General features: G+C 57.2%; 1 protein-coding gene across 3 annotated transcripts in view; it reads right to left on the bottom strand.

The window, feature by feature from the left end:
* DCHS1 (dachsous cadherin-related 1) overlaps positions 1-20,646 on the bottom strand; it is a 43,804-nt gene that overhangs the window by 5,102 nt on the left and 18,056 nt on the right. For all 3 annotated transcript variants that reach the window (XM_058853185.1, XM_058853178.1, XM_058853170.1), the window contains exons 3-20: positions 18,610-18,798; positions 18,280-18,511; positions 17,068-17,304; positions 15,761-16,780; positions 15,194-15,381; positions 10,516-10,612; positions 10,206-10,363; positions 7,866-8,700; positions 7,330-7,569; positions 6,760-6,885; positions 6,289-6,498; positions 4,929-5,792; positions 4,355-4,468; positions 3,121-3,332; positions 2,826-2,980; positions 1,550-1,680; positions 812-1,098; positions 95-233 (exon numbers count right to left, since the gene is read on the bottom strand). In XM_058853185.1, the coding sequence (XP_058709168.1) occupies positions 95-233; positions 812-1,098; positions 1,550-1,680; positions 2,826-2,980; positions 3,121-3,332; positions 4,355-4,468; positions 4,929-5,792; positions 6,289-6,498; positions 6,760-6,885; positions 7,330-7,569; positions 7,866-8,700; positions 10,206-10,363; positions 10,516-10,612; positions 15,194-15,381; positions 15,761-16,780; positions 17,068-17,304; positions 18,280-18,511; positions 18,610-18,798 (5,434 nt within the window). The remainder of the gene's footprint in view (positions 1-94; positions 234-811; positions 1,099-1,549; positions 1,681-2,825; positions 2,981-3,120; positions 3,333-4,354; positions 4,469-4,928; positions 5,793-6,288; positions 6,499-6,759; positions 6,886-7,329; positions 7,570-7,865; positions 8,701-10,205; positions 10,364-10,515; positions 10,613-15,193; positions 15,382-15,760; positions 16,781-17,067; positions 17,305-18,279; positions 18,512-18,609; positions 18,799-20,646) is intronic.

Below are 20,646 nucleotides of genomic sequence, written 5' to 3'. Positions count from 1 at the left end.
GGGTTTGAGTAGTGCCAGCACGGGGGAACTCCCCTCCACAGGCACCCTTAGATTGACCCGTGAGAGAGGCACACAGAGCACCAAGCCCACGCACCATTGCTGGGGTCGATGGCAACATCGGGGCTGGGCACAGCCAGGTGGAAGGTGATGTCCCCATTGCTCCCTGAGTCGGGGTCAGTTGCACTCACAGTGAGGATGACACTGCCAGCCGGTGTGTGCTCTGGCAGCAGCACCTGGAAGAGGAAACCCCAGTCAACATCTGGTTCCCCCCTGCCCAGAGCCCTCAGCATTGCTGGGAGGGGGGGGTCTGGGGCTGGTCAGGCAGCCAAAGCCAAGGTCGTCCAACCTCTCATTGGCCAGGGAAACCACAGGCAAGGGGCCTGTGCTCCTAGACCCTTCAAGTATTCCTGGGGCTCACCAACCTCTTGCCTGGGCTCCAGCGCTGCTGCAAGCACTGCCCAAGCCAGCCTTCACCAGGGACCTGCTCAGGTCTTGCCACAAACATTTGTCTGGGCTGTGGCCCATTTCCCAACCCCTCTGGCCTCCCCACTGTGCTCATCCATTTCTGCTGGACCCTCTGCATCCAGCTGTGCCCCTTGCAGGAGCCGGTCCCAGGGTCACCTCCCTGGTTTCAACTCCTTCTATGCCAGTGACAGCTTGAGGGATGCCAGGATGTAGATGTGGGTAGGAAAGTGGGACCAGAAGGGGCTCAGACCCATCCTCTGCTTTGTAAGGGCAGGTGGGCCAGGTGGGAGCTGCACAGGGTTTGTGTGGGATGGCGCCTGCTGGCTGGCACACGTGGTGCATGTACCTGATAGAAAACCTGGGTAAAGGTGGGCACGTTGTCGTTCACATCCTCCACAAGGACGGTGAGGTTGGCCTCAGTCTCATGGCGTGTGTCAGAGGCACGCAGGGTGAGGGTGTAGCGGCTGCGCTGTTCATGGTCCAGTGGCCCTGTCAGGGCAATGTGGCCACCATAGCGCAGCACCCCGAAGGTGTCTGCCGCATCTCCCTCCAGCAGCAGCGTGTAGGAGAGCGAAGGGCCCGAGTCCACATCGTTCCCAGTCAGCTGGGCTATCTGGGTGCCCAGCAGTGTGTCTGTGGGGAGCAGACAGGTGAGTGAGCAGACCCATCCCTGCCCAACATACCTGGCTCACCTGGTGGGAGACCAGTTCAACCCAGAGAAAGAGGGGAATATGCCATGGGAGAGGGGAGATGCCGGAGGGAAGACAAAGGCCTTGGGGGCTTGGCAGGGCAGGTGGAGGCTGGCATGGGCACAGGGTATACTGGCTGAGGACTGTGGGCAGGCAAGGCAGGTGTCTGCAGCCAGTCTCAGATATGGGGCAGGGGCCAGGGCTGAGCTGGTAATTCAGGTTGCTCTGTCAGGACAGCAGCAACATAAGGGGTCATGCTGGAGAGCTTGGGAGGCTTCAGCAGGTCAGTGTGATCCAGTCCCTGACAGTGACTGGCCTGGCTTCCCTGGGGGCTCCTCCCCACCCCACGATGCCCATCGTATCCCAGCTCTGGCCCTCAGCGCTACAGCACTCACTCTCAGGGACACGGATCTCCCAGGGGACCGGGATGGTCGGGCTATTGTCATTGATGTCCATCACCACCACAGTCAGCGTGGCCGAGCCCATGAGCGGTGGTGTTCCTCGGTCCATCGCTGTCACCACCAAGCTGTGGACAGGCATGAGGGTCAGATGTGTGCCTACACATGAGGGAGCACCTCACCTGTGTACAGTTCCTGGGACACACACTGCACACCTGCATCGGACCTGGGACATGGACTGCAGGTGTGCACGGGGCTGGAACGTGTGCATGTGCTGGGGAAACTACACAGCAGCTCAGAGTCTGGGGTGATGATCTGTGTGGTGCATTCTCTGGATATATTTAAGAAAAGATGGATGTGGCACTCAGTGCTCTAGCCTAGTAGACAAGATGGTGATCAGTCACAGAGTGGACTCAATAATCTCAGATGCCTTTTCCAACCTCAATGATTCCGTGATTTGGAGAGCACGTGTGGGGCAGTGGGTGTGGTACACGGTACATGGTAGGGCAGGGCAGCAGGTTTTTGCACACCTAAGGCATGTGTTGAAGTCTGGAAAGTGTATGGGTGTGGGCAGAGCACCTTGCGGGGTGCTGGGAGGTATCGGGGGCTCTGGCTGCTGGGGAACACTTGGAACCTCTCTGGAATGGCAAGCATGTGTGGACAGAAGGAATACCCAGACTCCCCACACTGGGGAAGAGGACAGAGGAACCCACAGACGTGGGGCACATGTGGAGGGGGAGAACACAAACTGGGGGACCTCACCTGAGCAAAGTGTGTGGGAGAGGGCAGGTGGAATGCTTGCCAGCATTTCACATACATGTGGCTAGAGCAGATGGACATGCCCAGAGTGTGCACACATGGTGAGGGGCCCAGAGGGCCTGTCTGGATGTAAGGGGACATCTGGGGGAGCTCAGGCTAGTGCAGGGGTCTGGAGCCATGTGGCAGAAGGACACAGGCAAGGATCCTTTGCTTGGAGGTGGAAGAAATTGAGCAGATGCAGTGTGGATTAAGGAGGCAGGAAGGGGAATGGATGAACCTAGGGCTCTCTCACAATCTCCTCAGCTCTGTAGAGACCCGGCTGAGCTGTGGGTAGGCTCTTCTTGGCCATCTGGCTCCTGTGTCCTTCACTCCCACTGACCCTCAGCTGTGCTGCTTGATAGAACCATTTCACAGCCAGGCTGGGACAGCTCTGGGGGCACCAAGAACGTGCCCCAGAGAACAGTGCTCCACAACTCTGCCCTGTCCTGGCATCCCTTAGCCAGGCTGCACTCACCGGGTCTGGGACCAGATCTCTCTGTCCAGGATGGCAGCAGTGGTAATGGTGCCAGTCTGAGGGTCGATGTGGTACAAGCCTGGCATTGGCAGGGACTGGTTGATAGCATAAGTCACTTGCCCGTTCACTCCCTGGTCCAGGTCATCTGCCAGCACCTGCAAAGCCACATGAGATCCAGCTGTGGAGCCCCTGAGGCAGGACTTGTGCGCTGGTGCCACCCCAGGCGCATGCAGCCCCCACCCCACAACTCCAGCCAGGCCAGGGCTCAGGTGTTCCTGTTTGTGCCCCACCATACCTGTATGACAGGCGAGTCATAGCTCTGTGACTCCCAGATGAACGCCACGTAGTTCTGCAGCTGGAAGCGGGGCAGGTTGTCGTTCACATCCTGGAGGTTGAGGTTTATGGCCATAAAGCCAAAGGAAGCCGCAGTCTCTGCCTGGATCACCAGGCGCAGCCGGGGGCTGGCCTCAAAGTCCAGGCTACTGGAGTCCTGCACTGAGATGGCACCTGGGAAGGAGAACGGCGGGAAGGGGGAACAATGTACCATCCATCATCCATCATCCATCCATCCATCCATCCATCCATCATCCATCATCCATCATCCATCCATCATCCATCCTCCATCCATCCATCCATCCATCCATCCTCCATCCATCCATCATCCATCATCCATCCATCCATCCATCCATCCATCCATCCATCCATCCATCCATCCATCCATCATCCATCCATCCATTCTCAGGTGGACAGGACAGACACACTGAGCTCTTCCAAGCCTCCCCCACACTGCCAGCTTCTCATCATTCTCAAGAGCTGTCCTGAGTGACAGCATCCACACCTTGCTGAGGACAGGAAGTTCCTGCTGACATTACATCATGTGACAGTCCTCCCATCTGGAGACTCCCCCAAAGGTGTGGAGCAGAAAGAGCTGCTCCTACCATGACATAAGCTCATCCAGCTCCAAGCCAGAGACACCTCACTGCAGCTTTGAGTCCAGTCAGAGCCTTACAACGTGCTCTGAAGACAGACACCCACTGCCACCAACCTGAGCCATGGGCAGTTAGGCTGCTGGAGCAACAAGGTGTTGCTGGAGCACCAAGGTCCCACCTGAGGAGAAGGGTACCCAGCAGAATGTAATAAACTAATTGACAACATTGCTGTGGGCACACAGGGACACCTTCCATTATCCCAAGTTGCTCCAAGCCCTGTCCTACCTGGCCTTGGACACTTCAGGGATTCAGGGGCAGCCACAGCTTCTCTGAGCAACCTGTGCCAGAGCCTCACCACCCTCCCAGGGAAGAATGTCTTCCCAAAATCATATCTAAGGAAAAGGTCTAATTATGGGGGACCACAATTGCACTGGGAGTAGTGCTAACAGCGACTGGTCAGTGGCAGGGCAGTGTCCACATTCCAGTGCTAACGCCTCTTAACTAACTGGTACAGAGTGTGGACGGTGTTCTTGTGTCCTGGGGGCCCTGATCACCTGAACAGGCATGAGCAGAGCTTCCCAAGTGTTCCTGGAGCTGTACCTGAGCTGGGCTGGATCAGGAAGGTGTTCCTCTCGTTGCCACTGACGATGCTGTAGGTGATGTGCCCCGAGGAGCCCCCCATGTGCATGGCCTGGACACTCGCCACCGCAGTGCCTGGGAGAGCGAAAGGGAATGAAGGGACAGTGGAGCCTTGGAGCACATGGCAAAGGGTCAGGGTGATGCAGGGCAGTATGTGCTGTACCACAGGAGCACTGCTCTGCCTGAGGACACTGCTGACAGGGGACTGAAGATCTAAGGTTAATGTTGGGCTGAGTGCCTGGTGTCATGGTGCCTATCCATGGCTCCTCAGTGGTCTTACTGTGACTCTGGAGACCTTCCAGGAGCACTTGGACACCTGTGGCTGCCTACAGTGATCTGAACACACTGAGGCCAGCCTACAGGGACACCACCCTGACCAGCCTGGACCCTGCAGTTCCTTGGGCCTGCTCAAAGGCAGGACTTACCCAGACGCCACAGTGCTCTCTGGTCTGAGCTCCCCACAGCGCTGCTCCCACCTCCCCTCGTGCCCTACCCCATTCCATCACAGCACTTTCTGGTCACTGTCAGCGGGTACCTGGAGCAGCATTTTCGGCCAGGGCCACATCACTGGTGCTGCGGGGAAAGCGCAGGCCCCGGTAGGGCTCCTCCTGCACATGGATCACCACTACCCCTGTGGAAGAGAGCGCCGGCTGCCCCAGGTCCATGGCCAGCACAAAGAGTGTCCGCTGGCGCTGGCTGAGCGAGCCAAGGGGCTGCAGCAGCTGGATGTCCCCCGTGTAGGAGTTGATTGCGAAGGCGGAGCTGGGGGTGGCAAAGCGGTACAGGATGGAGGCATTGGCACCCGCGTCCCTGTCCTCGGCCCTCATGGTGGCCACCACCTGCTTGAGCGGCGTGTGGCGGGACAGGTTGACGGTGAGTGGGCTGTGCAGGAAGGCCGGAACATGGTCATTGACATCTCGCACCACGACAGTGACACGCACAGCTGTGCTCTTGGGCTCCCACGGTGCCGAGTCCACCGCCTTGGCCAGGAAGCTGTAGGTGGGCTGGCGCTCCCGGTCCAGTGCCTGGGCGCTCCGGATGCACCCACTCTGTGGCTCCACCTGGAACATGCCCAGCGACTCATTGCCCAGGTAATATGAGACCTGCCCATTGGTGCCCTCATCTGGGTCTTCAGCCACCAGCTGCAGCACCAGGGCACCGACTGGCAAGTCCTCTGGCACCTCCACTGTGTAGCTGGCCTGAGCAAAACTGGGTGCATTGTCATTGAGGTCCAACACCTGCACGGTCACCGACATGGTGGCACTGCGTGGGGGGGAGCCGTGGTCCTGCACCACTACAGTGAGGCTGTAAGAAGCAATTTGCTCACGGTCAAGGGCATGTGCAGTGGAGAGGACACCGGAGACGGGGTCTAGGCTGAAATCCTGCCCAGGATCTCCACCTAAAAGAGAAGAGGGGGGAGTAACAACGCAGCATGCCTGTAACTGGAATAAGAAAGGCCCTGGAGAGCATGGAGACCCCACCATGAGGTTTGGCAGGGTGGATAGAGTGAGTCCCACTGGGAGCAAACCTCCTTGGGCCAGCTCCATATGAAGAATTGATTCTAACCACTCACAGGCCATGGGGAGTCATCAGACAGCCTGTGATAGGATACAGCAAAAATCTGACTTGGCAACCTGTGAATTAACAGGTCAGAGCAGCCAGGAGAGGTGTGGAACTGCTCTAAGCTTGGGGAACTAGACACAATACTGGGAAAGGAGCAGTGCAGCCTGTCCAGTTCTTAGGGTGCTCTTTACTGGGAGCGGAGAGCTGAGAGATGGCAGTAATGCCATGCAGTTTGGAGCAGAAAAGAATTGATGTGGAATGCATCCTTCAGTTGATGCAGGGAAGCCCAGATAGAAATCCTTGCCCAGTCCCACATTCCCAGTGCATCTCACCTGCCAGCCGGTATTCCAAGCGTCCGTTCTCCCCACCATCAGGATCAGTGGCCCGCAGGGTGTAGAGTGCCACACGGCTCTGGTTCTCAGGAACCTCCACGGAGCAGGACTCGCTCTCCAGGTGGGGTGCATGGTCATTCTCATCCCCCACTGTGATCCACACCGTGGCCTTGGTGAGGCTGGGCGGCAGGCCAGCGTCCCGCGCGTAGACTACAGGACACAGTGAGAGCACCAGAGGCTGCCTTGACTGGGGGCTACAGCCACAGCACTTGTATGCCAGGGCACCCACAGGGGCAGCCAGGCATGAGAGCATCGGCATTCCTGCAGCCCCAAACCACTCCACAGCCCTGCTGTGCCCCACAGCCCCTCCTCCCTCCCCATGGCCTGCCCTCTCTGCAACACTCCCCACCCCAGCAGCAGGAAGTCCGTCTACCCCCACCGACCCCCTGCCTGCTGCCTCCCCTTGCCCACCTGTCAGCACATGCTGCTCCTGCTCCTCCCGGTCCAGGGGGCGCGTGGTGACAATGAGCCCTGTCTGTGGGTGGATGGAGAACGGCCCCCCAGAGAGACCCCCATAAGACACCTGCCCATTGGCACCTGTGGGGACAAAGGTGGTCTGAAGGCAGCTTAGCAGCAGCCCCAGTGCCTCATGTGGCTCCCAGTCCTGCACCTCCCTGCTCCCAGCTCTCACCCGGGGCTCCCAGGCTGGGTCAGAGGGGGGGGCTCGCTCCCTGGTGGAAGAGATTTGTGTGTGGAGGTCCCAGCCTAACCCAGCTGGTGGAAGGCCAGATGGGCCATGGAGAACGCACAGAACAAAGGCCATGGGCCAGGGGACCAGACGGAACCACGGTCCTTGTTCCATTCCCACCCACTCCCAGTATTCAGCCCATCTGCCACCTCCAGGCAAGGTGCTGATCCTTCCCTCTGGTCAGTCAAGCCCTCCAGACTGGCAGAAGGGAGCAGGGTATGCCCAGACATGGGGCTGCATCTCCAGACAGGCCCTGACTGAACTGGGAAGCTCACTGTCGGCTGCATCCTCACCCAGATCCCGGTCTGTGGCCAGCACCTGCAGCACTGGGCTGCCAGCTGGCAGGTTCTCCATGATGTGGGCTTCATACTCAGGTTTCTCAAAGGTAGGAGCCTCATCGTTGACGTCCAGCACCAGAACAGACAGCAGCTGTGTGGTGGAGAGGCGTGGGAAGCCGTGGTCCGTGGCCACCACCGTCAGGTTGTGCTGTGCCACCTCCTCCCGGTTCAGGGCCCGCACGATGGAGAGGGCGCCTGTGGACGCAGGAGAGGGGCAAGATGGCACCAGTGGCACTGGGGCCTATGTCTTGGGACTACTGTGTGTCTGCAAGCACTGGGCTGCACCAGGACAGATGGGTTTCAGGAGACAGCAGCACTGCGGCACCCGGACGCTGTGCCTGGGACTCCCTGCACCCCTGGTCTCACTCCTCCAGGCTCCCCAGCCCACAGCCTTCTCCCACGCACCGTGCAACATCCTCACCTACCTCTGCACCCCCAGCCTCCGTGTTCCCACCATTCCTGCCACCACCACGCACCCTCCCAGCCCTCACCAGTGCTGGGGTTGAGGTGGAAGCGGCCGTCACCGTTGCCTGCTCGCAAGGAGTAGCTCACACGTCCGTTCTCTCCCAGATCGCTGTCCTGGGCCACCACGTGCAGTGCCACAAAGCCTGTGGGCTGGTCCTCCATGACGCTGACGGTGGCCGGGGAGAGGAAGACGGGCACGTTGTCGTTCTCGTCAGTCACAAACACGCGGGCCGTGACGGCAGTCGAGCGGCGCTGGCTGACGTTGCGGGCCTGGTCTGTGGCCTCCACCACCAGCAGGAAGGAGGCAGCAGCCTCCCGGTCGAGGCCCTGGCGCAGGGTCAGCTGCCCCGAGCGGCTGTCGAGCTGGAAGGGGGCTCCTGGTGGCTCCAGGTGCAGCAGAGCGTAGCGCACCTGACTGTTGGGGCCCACTCCATCCCCATCCAGCGCCTGGAAGGTGAAGATGGAGGAGCCAGCCTGGGCATTCTCAGGCACCACAATAGTAATGGGGTCTTCAGGGAAGATGGGTGCCTGGTCATTGCAGTCCTGCACGTGGATCTGGACCAGCACCAACCTGCTGGAGGGATAGCCGTGCTGCGTGTCCTCTGCACTCACCTGGAGCACGTGCCGTGCCCCAGCTTCATAGTCCAGCTCACGGGCAGCATAAATCTCCCCTGTCATGCTATCAACCACAAAGGTGCCGTCCCCACCACCTCCTACCACCGTGTAGATCAGTTGTCCTCGCACAGGGGCATCCGGGGGGGCCACTGAACCAATCACAGACCCTGGCTTGACCCCCTCGAGAGGATGCAGGGTCAACACGGTGGCATCAGGCCGTGGCAGCACGCGGGAGGATGGCAACACCTGTGAGGAGAGGACAGCGTGAGTGGCACGGACAGGGGGCTGTGTGCCAGGGCACATGCTGGAACACAGGAGGGCCCCTCTGGTCCTCAGAATACACTTTTCAATGTGAACCCTGGCACAAGCTGCCCACAGGTGGAGTCTCCAGCCTTGGAGACAGCCAGAAGTCACCCAGACAACCCCATTTGATCAGGGGGCTGGAGAAGGCGACCTTCACAGGTGCCTTCCCTCAGCCACTCCTTGGCTCTCTGACTGGGTCTGATACTGCACAGCCAACTGACAGCAGCAGAAACAATTCTGCAAACATAAGCAAGAGTGAGTAAGAAAAGAGGTCACACTCATCCTGATGGAAGGCACAGAAAGAGAACCCGGTATGATCCCAAGATAAATAAATACTATCACTAGTTTTATTAAAGACATTGGAGTTAATCTGGGGATGAGGTGCACTCGCAGATGGGAGAGAGAATGCTGTAAATGCCACCACAGTATGATCTGAAGGAAAAACCCACTGAAGAAGCACATTCCTGATCAAGGAGCTGAGGAAAACGGGAGTAACAACAAACCTGTCAGCCCACAGGGGATCAAATCCAGTGACTGTCAAGCAAATGTCTATTACAGGGGTGCAAACCAGCATGATGGGGATGGCCAGCCTGGCCTCACTGCTCTGGAGGCTGCAGAACAGCTCTGATGACAAAAACAGTTACACACATAGTGTAAAAAGGAAATGGTATAAAACATGTTGCTGGTGGCTGAAGGCAGATGTGGCAGGCTAACAGCAGGCTCCTCAAGGGAACGTGGTCTGTCACACCCACCTGGGTCAGAACCCAGCTCTGGAGCCCCCACACTAGCAGGGGAAAGGCACAGAGTGTGACAGAAGGGACTGAGAGACCAGCTGGCTCAAGAGAGCAATGGGCAGGGCTGGTGGAGATGGCACAGCAAGGATGGTCAAATGGCCTTGGCAACTGCAAGGACGTGGATGAGAAGACAAGAAACAATGTTTGATGGGAGTGCCCTGATGGGGGAAACCAGAGCCTCTTCTCTGATATATACAGACATGGATCTCTGTCTGGGCAGTACCAGGCAGGGAGTACCAAAGCGACACAGACATGAGGGACATCCTGCAGGTCAGAACATTGGTTTCAGTAGATGCTGGGAAGACTGGAAGTCTCTGTGCAGGGAACTTCTGATGCCTTTCCTCCACCAGGGTATCCAGGACAGGGTCGGCTGTCTAAGGCCTGGAGAAAGCAGAACTGCAATTGGCAGTTCTTTGCAAATGAGAACAGTCACAGAGGGATGCCTTCCCATCCCTGGCTCTCCACATGGATTTTAGGGCTGGATCAACAGCTGAGCAGGAGCAGAGGGTGCCCAGGGATGAAGGAGGTAGAGGATGAGGAGGTGGGGAGAAAGGCTGCCAAGTAGCTGGATGGTGTCTTCCAAGAGGCAATTGAGGGGCAGATGCTACAGGGACAAGAGGAGCTGGCATGCAGGGACAGGAGGAGCTTGGGTACCTGGACACGAACGATGGCTGATGTGCTGCGAGGCACCACGCCGCGGTCGCTGGCTGTCACGGTGAAGATGTACTCGGCACGGTCAGTCCGGCGCAGAACTGTGGCTGTCCGCAGCTCTCCAGTAGCCACATGCAGAGTGAAACGCTCTGCCCAGGCTCCTGCACAGAGAGGGAACCGCGGCTGGGAGAAGCAGGGGAGGGAGCAAAGGAGAGGGAGTGTGCTGTGGGGATCCCAGGCAGTGGGCACCCATCTGCCCGGGTAGTGGCTGCAAGGCAGAGCAGCAGGGATTTGCCAGTTCTGGAGCTTGTACCTATCAGTGAGTAGATGATGGTCCCATTCTCCCCCTCGTCAGGGTCCTTGGCCTGCAGGGAGGCGACTAGGAGTCCCGATGGCTTCTCTTCCAGCACCTGCAGCATGGCCCAGGAAGCAGTTGAGTGGCACAGGGAACTTCTCAGATCACCCCACAGCCCCCCTAGCATGGCATGAGGTCTGCATGGTCTTGCACAGCCCTACACCTCACCCACAGCACAGACCCCCGCAGGACCCATAAGCTGTACCGAAGGCTGGAACATGGAGAAGCCCACAACAATTGGCCATGGGAGGTTCTGCCTCACCAGCCCTCCTCCCCTTCTCTCCCAGTTAACAACACACTCGGCAGGATGGGGGCACACTGGAGGGCCATGGGAGGGCTCTGCTCCACCCGTGTTACACCCAGAGCCTCTACAGGTACATAAGTGCGGGGCTCCGCAACAGTCCCGCTTCTCCCTGCCCCAACAGACCCCTTCAGCTGCAAATGCCACTGTGTGAGCCCTGACAGCCCAGTGCCAGCCTCACTGGCCACAGCCAGGGATCTTCTCAGTTCCCACACTTAGCCAGGGAGGTTTCCCACCTCTGGAAGGGCAGCTGGTAAATATTCTGGGGCTCAGGTATCTCAGCTTGCAGCTTTTCCCTTCTCTCCTTTGTTCCTGGGTAGCACTGCCTGTCTGTAGGTACTTCAGACCCCCATTTTATGCCAGTTCAGCATAAGACCATCGAGACATCACACATGCTCAGGTAACCTCATGTCCTGAGGGGAGTTACCTCCTTTGCCACAGAGACCATATGTTACAGCATTGCACACCTTTTCTGGATAGCTATGGAACTGGATGCACCCCTACCACTGTTCCTCAGCACCTGTCAGGTTTTGGAATCATCCTCAGCAAACATTCCCTCCCTGCTGCAGACCTGCCCTATCCAGCACATACTCTTCGGTGGAACCGGATTCCCATTTGGCACAGGCTCTGCTGGTCCTTCCACCCCAGCAGATTCCAAATTCCCACCTCAGGGGGACAGACCTCACATTCCCATCCCACCAGCACATCCTGTGGCAGAGACCACCCTCCCAGACCCAGCTGTGCAGCGTGATCTGTTCCACTTAATGCATTTAGGAAAGTGACAACTGGAATCCAAGCAGGCCTCTGGAGAAGAGGATGCAAGTTTCTGGGTGGAGGTGAGGGCCAGAGCTCTTGCCCAAGCTGCTGGCACTGTGCTGAAGCCCTGGGAGGGGAGACCAGAGGAGCTGGACTAGTTCATCCAGGCTAGGCAGTGCTGGAACTGTGCTCTGTAAACATTGGGAGAGGGAGGGAAATTCCAGGGAGAGAGGACAGCTTTTTAAGCAAAAACACAATATTGGCACAAGAACAAATGAGTATAAAGTGGTCAGAAATTAGTTTAGGCTGGAAATGAAGAGATGTTTTCTAGTACCAGATCAAGGAATCTGGAACAGCCTTTCACAGCAGTGATGGAGGCACAGACCTAAATATAGCCTGGCCCTTGATGAAAGGAGGGTCTGCGTGGACACCTCCACGTGGGGCCACGCTTCAGAGGCCCTTTCCAACCTCTCCCTGTCACATCTGCCCCCGCTGCCCTCAACCCAGACTTGAGTGGCTCCTGCTCAGCAGGCAGGGACACTCTCCCTCTCCATGAGGAATCAGAGCCCTTGGAAAATAGCAGACGTGTCAGAGGACTTACTGGAGCAACACCCACACAGCCTGTGTACAAATGCCAGTCCAGTCACACACACAGGAATAAACAGCAAGAGCAGTGGCCCTGCCTATGCAAACTGGCAAGACAGCAGCCCTGTGGGCATATCTAGGTCTGCCCACCCTCCCCAAAGGTTGCTGCAAACAGCAGCCTGGTCCCAAGCTTACAGAGCCATGCTGGCCACAAGCACAGCTCTGGCAGGGGCTGGCAGTGGATATACAGAAATGTGAGAAAGATGGTACATATAGAACAATCCTCCTGTGAACTTCCCCAGCTCCCAGCCCACTGTGGCTCAGACACTTCCTGAGCCACAGATTATATTTGTGTTCAGCAGCCTTTGATGGATTTTTTTCTTTCCATAAATTCATCTAGTTTTGAACCCATGCAGCTGTGGGCAATGATTTCTCAATTTAATTACATTCTGCATGAAGAAATGCTGCCTGTGTTTATTTTAAACCTGCTGCCTGGTCAGTTCTTATGGAGCTGCCTGGTCTTGTGTTATGAAAAAAGCAACTTCTCATTTTCCCATGACTCTGCACACCTTTGTAATATTCCTGCAGCTTTGTCCATGCCAAACGATGTTTTATTTCTGCTTGGAACCATTATCTGCCAGAGATCCTGGTAACATCCTTTTCTAAACAGTTTCTAGCGCTTCTGATCACTTAGGGAATGGAACCAGGCAGAGAGTGTGGGCAGAATCTGAGCTGTGGTTGATGATATTTTCTTTTATCCTCTGTTTCTTTTCTAATTAAACACAGTGTTTAATTTACTTTTTTGCCTGTGCTGAGCCTGGTGTGGCACATTCACAAAGCTCCAAGCCTCTCCCCAAACTGAGGCAGCCAGCTCAGGGCCCACCATTTAGTGCCATCCCTGTTGCTTTCCAGCAACTTGCTCAGCAGCAGTGATTTCATGTCACATCATCTTCCCTCACTCAACAGTGAAACGTGATCCTTCCACAGTTCTTCACAGGGAACCCTCACCTTGAATGATGTAAATAGACCAGCAACATCAACAATCACATCTTTGAGGCAATACAGCAAAACACCAGCACCAGGGGCACTCCTTCTGTGAAAACAGGCACCCTCTTCCTTCCCTTTGCTCTCTCTCCCCTCTCCTAGCAATCATTCCCGGGAGGATCCATTGCAAACGCCCCATGTGCTGCCAGTGTATCACCAGTGTGTTACATCTCTGCACCCCACAGCTGATGCTGGAATGTGCCAACACAGAAGCCTCCTCTGCTTTGCCTGATCAACACTGACATGAACGCTGCGCTGAGCATGTCTGCAAGAAATCATGGAGCTTTGTGTTATCATCTAGTTTTCACTTCTTCCTTCAAGTCTGTCTTCTACATCCAAGACATTGCCAACAGTGGACTGTTATAGCACTTCACCCTCCTGTACCTCCGTTTCCAGTACCTGCAAACCAAAGTGCCCAAACCAGTGTATGCTCAGAGCTGCTGCAGCATTTACCTGCTCTCTGAACTCTGAACCTATCTCAGCCTTGTTCTGTCCCCTGAAGGACACATCTGCACTCATGGTCTCTTTGTAAGAGCTCCCAAGCTCTAGCAGGACACTTGCAGCACTTTTTGCCTCCAGACACTGGGATCAGCAGCAGATCCTGCTATGTGGTGTTGTCACAGCTGTCCCCACACAGGAGCAGAGCTCACGACAGATGCCAGGTGCAAGCAAATATCACAGAGCAAAAGCTCTATGCAAAGCCATATCACAGAGTCCATCCAGTGCTCCCTTAGCCATGCCATGGCTGGCTGGTCCCTGGCCTGCTCTGGTCCCAGAGCCTTGCTCAGAGAGAGGCAAGACTAACTGTGCCCCCTTTGCCTCCTCTAAGCTCTGGGAGATGTGCTCACCCAGGCCAAGCCCTTCCAGCAGCTTTGCCAGCAGAGCGAGGCATGCAAGAAGATTGCTGGGCAGGGGATGATTGCACCCTGGAATGGGAAGGGAAGCAGCAATGAACAGGCAAGGCCTGGCTGGAACTATGGAATGTCCCCTGACCTCGTGTCACCCAGGTAGATACCAACAGTCCTGTCTGCTCTGACCTCTCTGGGGTGTGTGACTCAGGCAGGACGTGTGACAGAGGGCGGCTGCCATCATCATGGTGTTTCTAAACCAGCTGAGAACAGGGACTTTGAGCACACAGCCAGATGCGCAGCAATGGATGTGCAGAGTGGGCATGGCCGTCCAGCTGCAGGCTGTCCCTGCTCTGTGCTGAGCAGATGAGGCCAGGGCCCTGGCTGCCCGTCCTGTTCTGCTGCTGCCAGTGCCCCTCAGCTGCCTCCCACTAGCCCTCGCTGCTCATGCCGCTCTCAGGGACACAGCAGGGCAGAGGCAGGTGGGTGGGGGCAGGTTGTCACCCAGTTCTCCTGGGCAGTACCCATGTAGCTGGGTCTGCAGCACATGCAGTGTCCAGTGACACCAGAGTGCGGAGGGAAAGCTTGCCTGCCACAGTAGATTCACAGAAAACTTGTGCATGCCAAGCCCAGCTGGATGACGCTTTCTTGACCACCCAGAAAGACAAATGTCTGTGCCCAAAATCCCCAGACCTAGAGGGTGATAGCCTCCTGCATCTCCCTGCTCACCACTGTTTACCATGGCTCTTCTCTGAACTTGTGTCAGGTTCAGGGCTCCTTTTGCTGTCCCTCCCTACAGGCGTGTGTGAGCCAAGAGCTTCTACCTGCTGGCCAGTACTGATTGTGCCAGAGCCCTCCAGAGGCCCTGCCTGCTCTGTGCACCAGGATACCTGCATTGCCCCTCCTGACACATCCCAAATTCCCAAGCTGTCCTGGCTGCTGCATGGATCCAACTTGTGCCTGCTCATCTGTGCATCTTGTGCCACTCTTGAAACTCTCCTGGGTCCCCCTACCCACACCCTTTTCCCCAGCAGTACCACCTGCCCCCACATCCAGAGGCCACAGGGCCCTGCCTCATCGGTGCTCCAGCCTGCATCCCTACCTGCACAGTTAGCTCCTGACCACTGCCCACGTGGAGGAAAGCAGGAGCGTTGTCATTCTCATCCAGCACAGTGACATAGATGGTTCCGGTGGCACTGCGGGGTGGCGCTCCCCCATCCTGCACAATCACCAGGAGCTGGAAGCTGGACTGCTGCTCCCGATCCAAACTGTGCTTGGTGCTGACCTCTCCTGTGAGGGAGAATCCCAGAAGGGTTTGGGTTGGAAGTGACCTTTGAGCCCATCTTGTTCCATCCTGCTGCCATAGGCAGAGACACCTTCCACTATCCCAAATTGCTCCAAGCCCTATCCAACACGGCCTTGGATACTTCCTGGAATGGGGCAGGCACAAGTGAGAACACTGATAAGTGGGGACACAGCTCAGCCCACAACCTGCATTAGAGCAGAGCCTGTGCTCACCTGTGTTATTCATGCGTGTTGCTGGAGCCCAGAACCGCAGGGGCAGCAAGGTGAATATTCTGCTGCTGCATTGGCCTGGCCACCATCACTGCTGCCCTGACCTGGGCTTTCTCACCAGCTGGCCCCACCTAGGAAGCCAGGAGTCTCTCACCTGTCTGTGTGTGGATAAGAAAGTTGGGATCATGCTGGAGCAGGCGATAGGTGAGCCGGCTGTTCTGCCCGGCGTCCCGGTCGCTTGCCATCACCCTTCCCACGCTGCTGCCAGGAGCCTGATTCTCAGACACGGTGAAGAAGTAGCGCTCCTCGCTCAGCCGAGGGCTGTTGTCGTTCTCATCAGTGACGCTGATCCGCACGGTGCTGGTGCCAGTTTTCCCTGTGTCTGCCGCAGTCCCAGTGCCTCCCACCGAGGCCAGCACTGTCAGCACATACAAGTCCCGTGTCTCCCGGTCCAGGGCACTCTTGACGTACAGCCAGCCGCTCTCAGGCACGATGCCGAAGCTGGCAGCGTCCCCATCTGCACGCAGATGGTAGGTAAGGGCCGTGGATTCCACATCATGTGCCAGGGCCCTCACCTGGAGGAAGCGGGTGGAGATGGGAACACCCTCCTGCACCTCCACACGGTAGGTGAGAGTGTCAAAGATGGGTCCGTTGTCGTCCTCGGCTTGCACGTGCACCAGCAGCGTGAAGCTGGAGCTGAGCTGGGGGACGCCACTGTCCCGGGCCACGATGGCCAGGCTGTAGGCTGAGACGGCCTCGTACTGCAGGGCCCCGAGGAGCCGCACTGCCCCTGAGGCACGCTCCACCACAAAGGTGCCCTCACCCCCTGACACCAGCTCAAAGGTCACCTGTCCATTGGCACCACTGTCACGGTCCTCGGCCTGCACGGTGTAGACTGTGGTCCCAGGTTCTGTGGCCTCTGGCAGCAAGATGGAGTCGGAGGGAGCTGGGAATGCTGGCACATTATCATTCACGTCTGAGACGGAGATCTTCACACGTGTGTTGCTATAGGCAGGGGGTGAACCGCTCCGGGCCTGGACATCCAGGATGAGAACTGACTGGGACTCGTGATCCAGAGGCAGGCTGGTGCGGAGCTGCCCCGAGGCTGAGTCAATGGAGAAATAGCCATGAGGGTCCCCCGAGGAGATGGAATAGAAGATGTCATCAGCATGACCTGTGGGCAAGAGAAGGGAGACAGAAGGAATGAGTCACCTTTGAGCTGACTCCCTCAGCGCACGGTCAGGAAGCTGTGGTCCAGGGCACTGTGCCCACGTGCACGCACGTACAGGTGTGCAAAAACACTTGTGTAAGCACAGGTGTTGAGCTGGCTGCACACTCAGATGTGAGTGTGTGGAGCCCTCAGAGCAGGGCCACTCCATGAGGAAGTGTGGTGGATGCTGGACCTCAAGGATGGTGTGGGGACAGGGAAAGTGGCAACGTGCAAAAGGGACAAGCCCATACCTGGTGGGTTGTGGGCCTGGACAGCCCCGACGCTGGCACCCTGTGGCACGTCCTCAGGCACAATGAAGAAGTACTGAGCTTGTTCAAAGACAGGGGGTGAGACTGTGCCCTCCACGATGCTGATGTTCACCCGGGCATTCGGCTGTGCCTGCAGGCCGCCCCCATCCTGAGCAGAGATCACCAGCTGCACCAGGGTGTTGGCTTTGCCACTCAGAGACCATGACAAAGAGATGACACCTGAGGAAGAAAGTCATTGATGAGGCATTGTGCTGCACCCCTGTCACCTGGCACCAGGGGACAGGCCAAACTTTAAGCTGAAAAAGACAGACTAGAAGAGGCAGGAAACAACGTGCATCACAGGGGGAGCTGACCACGGAGGAGCTGGAGTGAATGAGTGGAGCCCTCTCTGGAGAGCCTCCTCAAATCCTCCACACTTAATCTTACACCCAGCTCTGAGTTAAGCACTAGGACAGGCTGTGGGACATGAGCAGGTCTTGGGAGAGGGAAAGGAAGGGAGAAGGCTTCCAATCTGGGGCACAGGGTGAGTGTCATAACACAGCAAGTAGGCCCTGGGCTGGCAGGGAGGCTCTGGGAGGGGTTTTAGAAGTGAAGGACCATCATTGATAGGCCCTACATAGGAGGTGGCCCTGCATTAGGAGGGCTGGTAGGGCTTGTCCAGTCACCTGCTGGGAGCTTGAGAACAAGCACTTTTCTGTCCCCCAATGCACTTTTCTGTCCTGCTGAGAGCCCCTGGTACCACACACCCATGCACCCACTTCCCCAGCAGAAACTGCTCTGGCTTCGAGCAGATGCAGCCAACGAGAACAGTGGGATCAAGAGTGACAGAGTTATAGAGGAGAGTTAACTGAGCTGGGGAAGAGGGAATTGTCAGGGACAAGAAAGGAAGCAGGATACAGCTTGATAGGGCGAAGCATCAGCACACAAGGGCACAGTGAGTCAGGGACGGGGAATGGGGAGAAGGAAGACAGGACAAATGAAGAACAGAACAGGGAACAGAAACAAAAAAGTCAGGGACTGAGTCTGGGAAGAGGTTACCAGAGGCTAAGAGGTTTAGCAGGGAAAGTCGTGGCAGGGACAGGAGACAGACTACACTGCTGAGTTGGCCAAGCAGTGACACTCAGGCTGGTTTTGACACCTCCCACATCACAGTGCTCCAACTGCTGCCTGCTCTGGCTGCCTGCCAGTTCTCACCTGTGTCCTTGTTGAGGGAGAAGAGCGGGGGCGAGTTTCCCAGGATGATGCGGTACGTCACTCTCCCATTCAGCCCCTCATCCTTGTCGTGGGCGGTGACACGCAGCACGGCTGTCCCTGGCATGCTCTGTGTGCTGATGCTGGCAGCGTACTCCAGCGGGTAAAACACTGGCCGGTTGTCATTCATGTCCTCCAGGAACACCTTCACATACACCATGGAGTTCAGGCCGCCCTGAGGAGGCACCAGATCAGAGACAGTGCAAGGACAGCAGCATCCCCTGCACAGTGCTGGGTCAGCAACACTGCACATGCAGCCTCGCTAGCACTCACCCCATCCACAGCAGTGATGGTGAAGTCGTAGGCAGATGTGCCCTCATCACGGTCCAGGGGCTGCACCGTGCACAGCTGCCCCGAGTGCTTGTCAATGCTGAACTGTGTGGGGACAATGCTGCCGATGCCAGAGCCAATGGAGTAGGAAAGGGAGCCAAATGCACCACTGTCTGCATCTGTGGCTGTCACCTGTGTGAGGGAAGGCACCACCTGAACAGAACAGACCACCAGCCAGACCCAGCCCAGCACCACCTCCACACCGCAATGCCATCTCCTGCTCCATGGCCACAGCCACCAAAGCATCCTCAGAGCTGGCCATCACTACGCAGTGTGACAGCAGCTGCGGCTCTTGTCCCAGACCCGCCACTGCTTCTTCTGCAGGAGATGCAGCAGTGCAGCAGCAGCAGCAGCCCCTGCATATCTGTTCCTTCTTTTCTGCAAAGACACTCAGGATAGGACAGCAAGAAAGTCAACCCCCTGTCTCCATGGCCCTGGCTCTGTCCTGCTCTCAGAGCTCCGTGTCTAGCAGCCCCAGACACTGGGCATGAGGATGGAGGGTGGCACTGCCCTGTGACAATCCAGTCTCGTGTTGCCTGTAGCACAAGAACTGCACCCACTGTGACAAACATAGCAGGAGGATGAATGCTGCTCCCTGCTCGCCCTCCCCAGTTCCTCCTTGGGCTCCTACAGAGCTCAGGTCAGCAGAAACCAACTCCTGACTCCACATCCCTGCCCACAGCTCCTCCACCAGCTGGGAGCTCCATGGAGAGCAGAGCTGGGGGACAGAGCTGGGGGAAGGCAGCTGGGCCAGGCCCCGGGTGAAGTGGAGTTCAGGCCTCGTCAGCCACAGCTCCTCCCCGCAGCAGCCATGGGGCCTCGGCTCCCGCACGAGGAGCGCAGGAACGCCACACGCGCGCCAAGTAGAGGGCCCGGCTGGGGGCTGCAAGCCCGGTCATCGGGGATGAAGCAACATGGCTAAGGGGACAGAGAACGGCTGGGCCTGGAGGGCACAGGCAACTGGGCAGGGGTGGGACTACCCTGTCCTGACCGGGAAGGGGAGGCAGCACCTGCAACACCCCCACCAGCCCTGTGGTCTGAGCAGCTGCCTGCAGAGAAACTGAGACTTCATCTCCAGTGAGCACTAAGCTCCTGCGCAGAGGATCTGCTCCCCAACCCTGCAGCAGCTGCCAGAAGAAGCGCCATGGAACAGGATCCCCCCCTCCCCACTCCAGCTGCAGAGCACTTGGAAACACAAGTGCTGTGACAGAACTGGGTCAGGAGGCACTTTGAGAAACTGGACCCACCTAGAGCTCACCGCCTCACTCCCTACTGCCCCAGCCCATTTTCCTGGGGAGCTGCTCAGCAGAGAGTACCAGTCTGACCTCACTGACATCACTGGAGCTGGTATGCAGATTACCAGCACTCTGGCTCCATGATGGCTGTCGTTACTGGGGTACAGCCTGTACCCACACCCCACTGTGCCTCTGCCATGCCTGGGATACAGCCCTGTACCCACACCCTGGCGTGCCTCTGCAATTCCTAGGCTCAGCTACCAGCCTCCTCCACCACTGTAGATGGAAATTCATCAGAAACTGACCAGCTGCCACACGACTGGAATAGGTACAATATGGTAAACTAAGACTTTCCTTCAAAATTAACTACTTCTTACTCTGAAGGTTATCCAAAATGCATGTCAGCTGTTTTAATCACTTTACAGCAAAATGCTCTGCTGCAGAGTGAGATAGTAGCTTCAGGCTCCTTTGGCCAGGGGCTCTGATGCTTCCCCACCGTAACCATCTTCTTCTGGGTGCCACCCTTAGGAATACCCAAAGGGGGAATATCCAGCTTCCTGCCACAAGACCTGTGTCAGGTTTCAGGAACAGGGGAGCAAAAAACGAGCTCTCACTATTGTATAGTGCAGCACCATCTCCCTGGCAGCTTCCTGGTACCCAGAGCCATCTTCCAGCACAGTAACTGATGGAGCCAGCAGTCTGGCATCAGAAGCAGCCTTGGCTGTGCAGCCAGGACAAGGTATCC

This window comes from Poecile atricapillus, chromosome 1, assembly GCF_030490865.1.
Source record: "Poecile atricapillus isolate bPoeAtr1 chromosome 1, bPoeAtr1.hap1, whole genome shotgun sequence".
Classification (NCBI taxonomy): domain Eukaryota; kingdom Metazoa; phylum Chordata; class Aves; order Passeriformes; family Paridae; genus Poecile; species Poecile atricapillus.
Note: the sequence above shows the minus strand (reverse complement) of the source record. Positions and strands in the feature narration are given on the sequence as shown.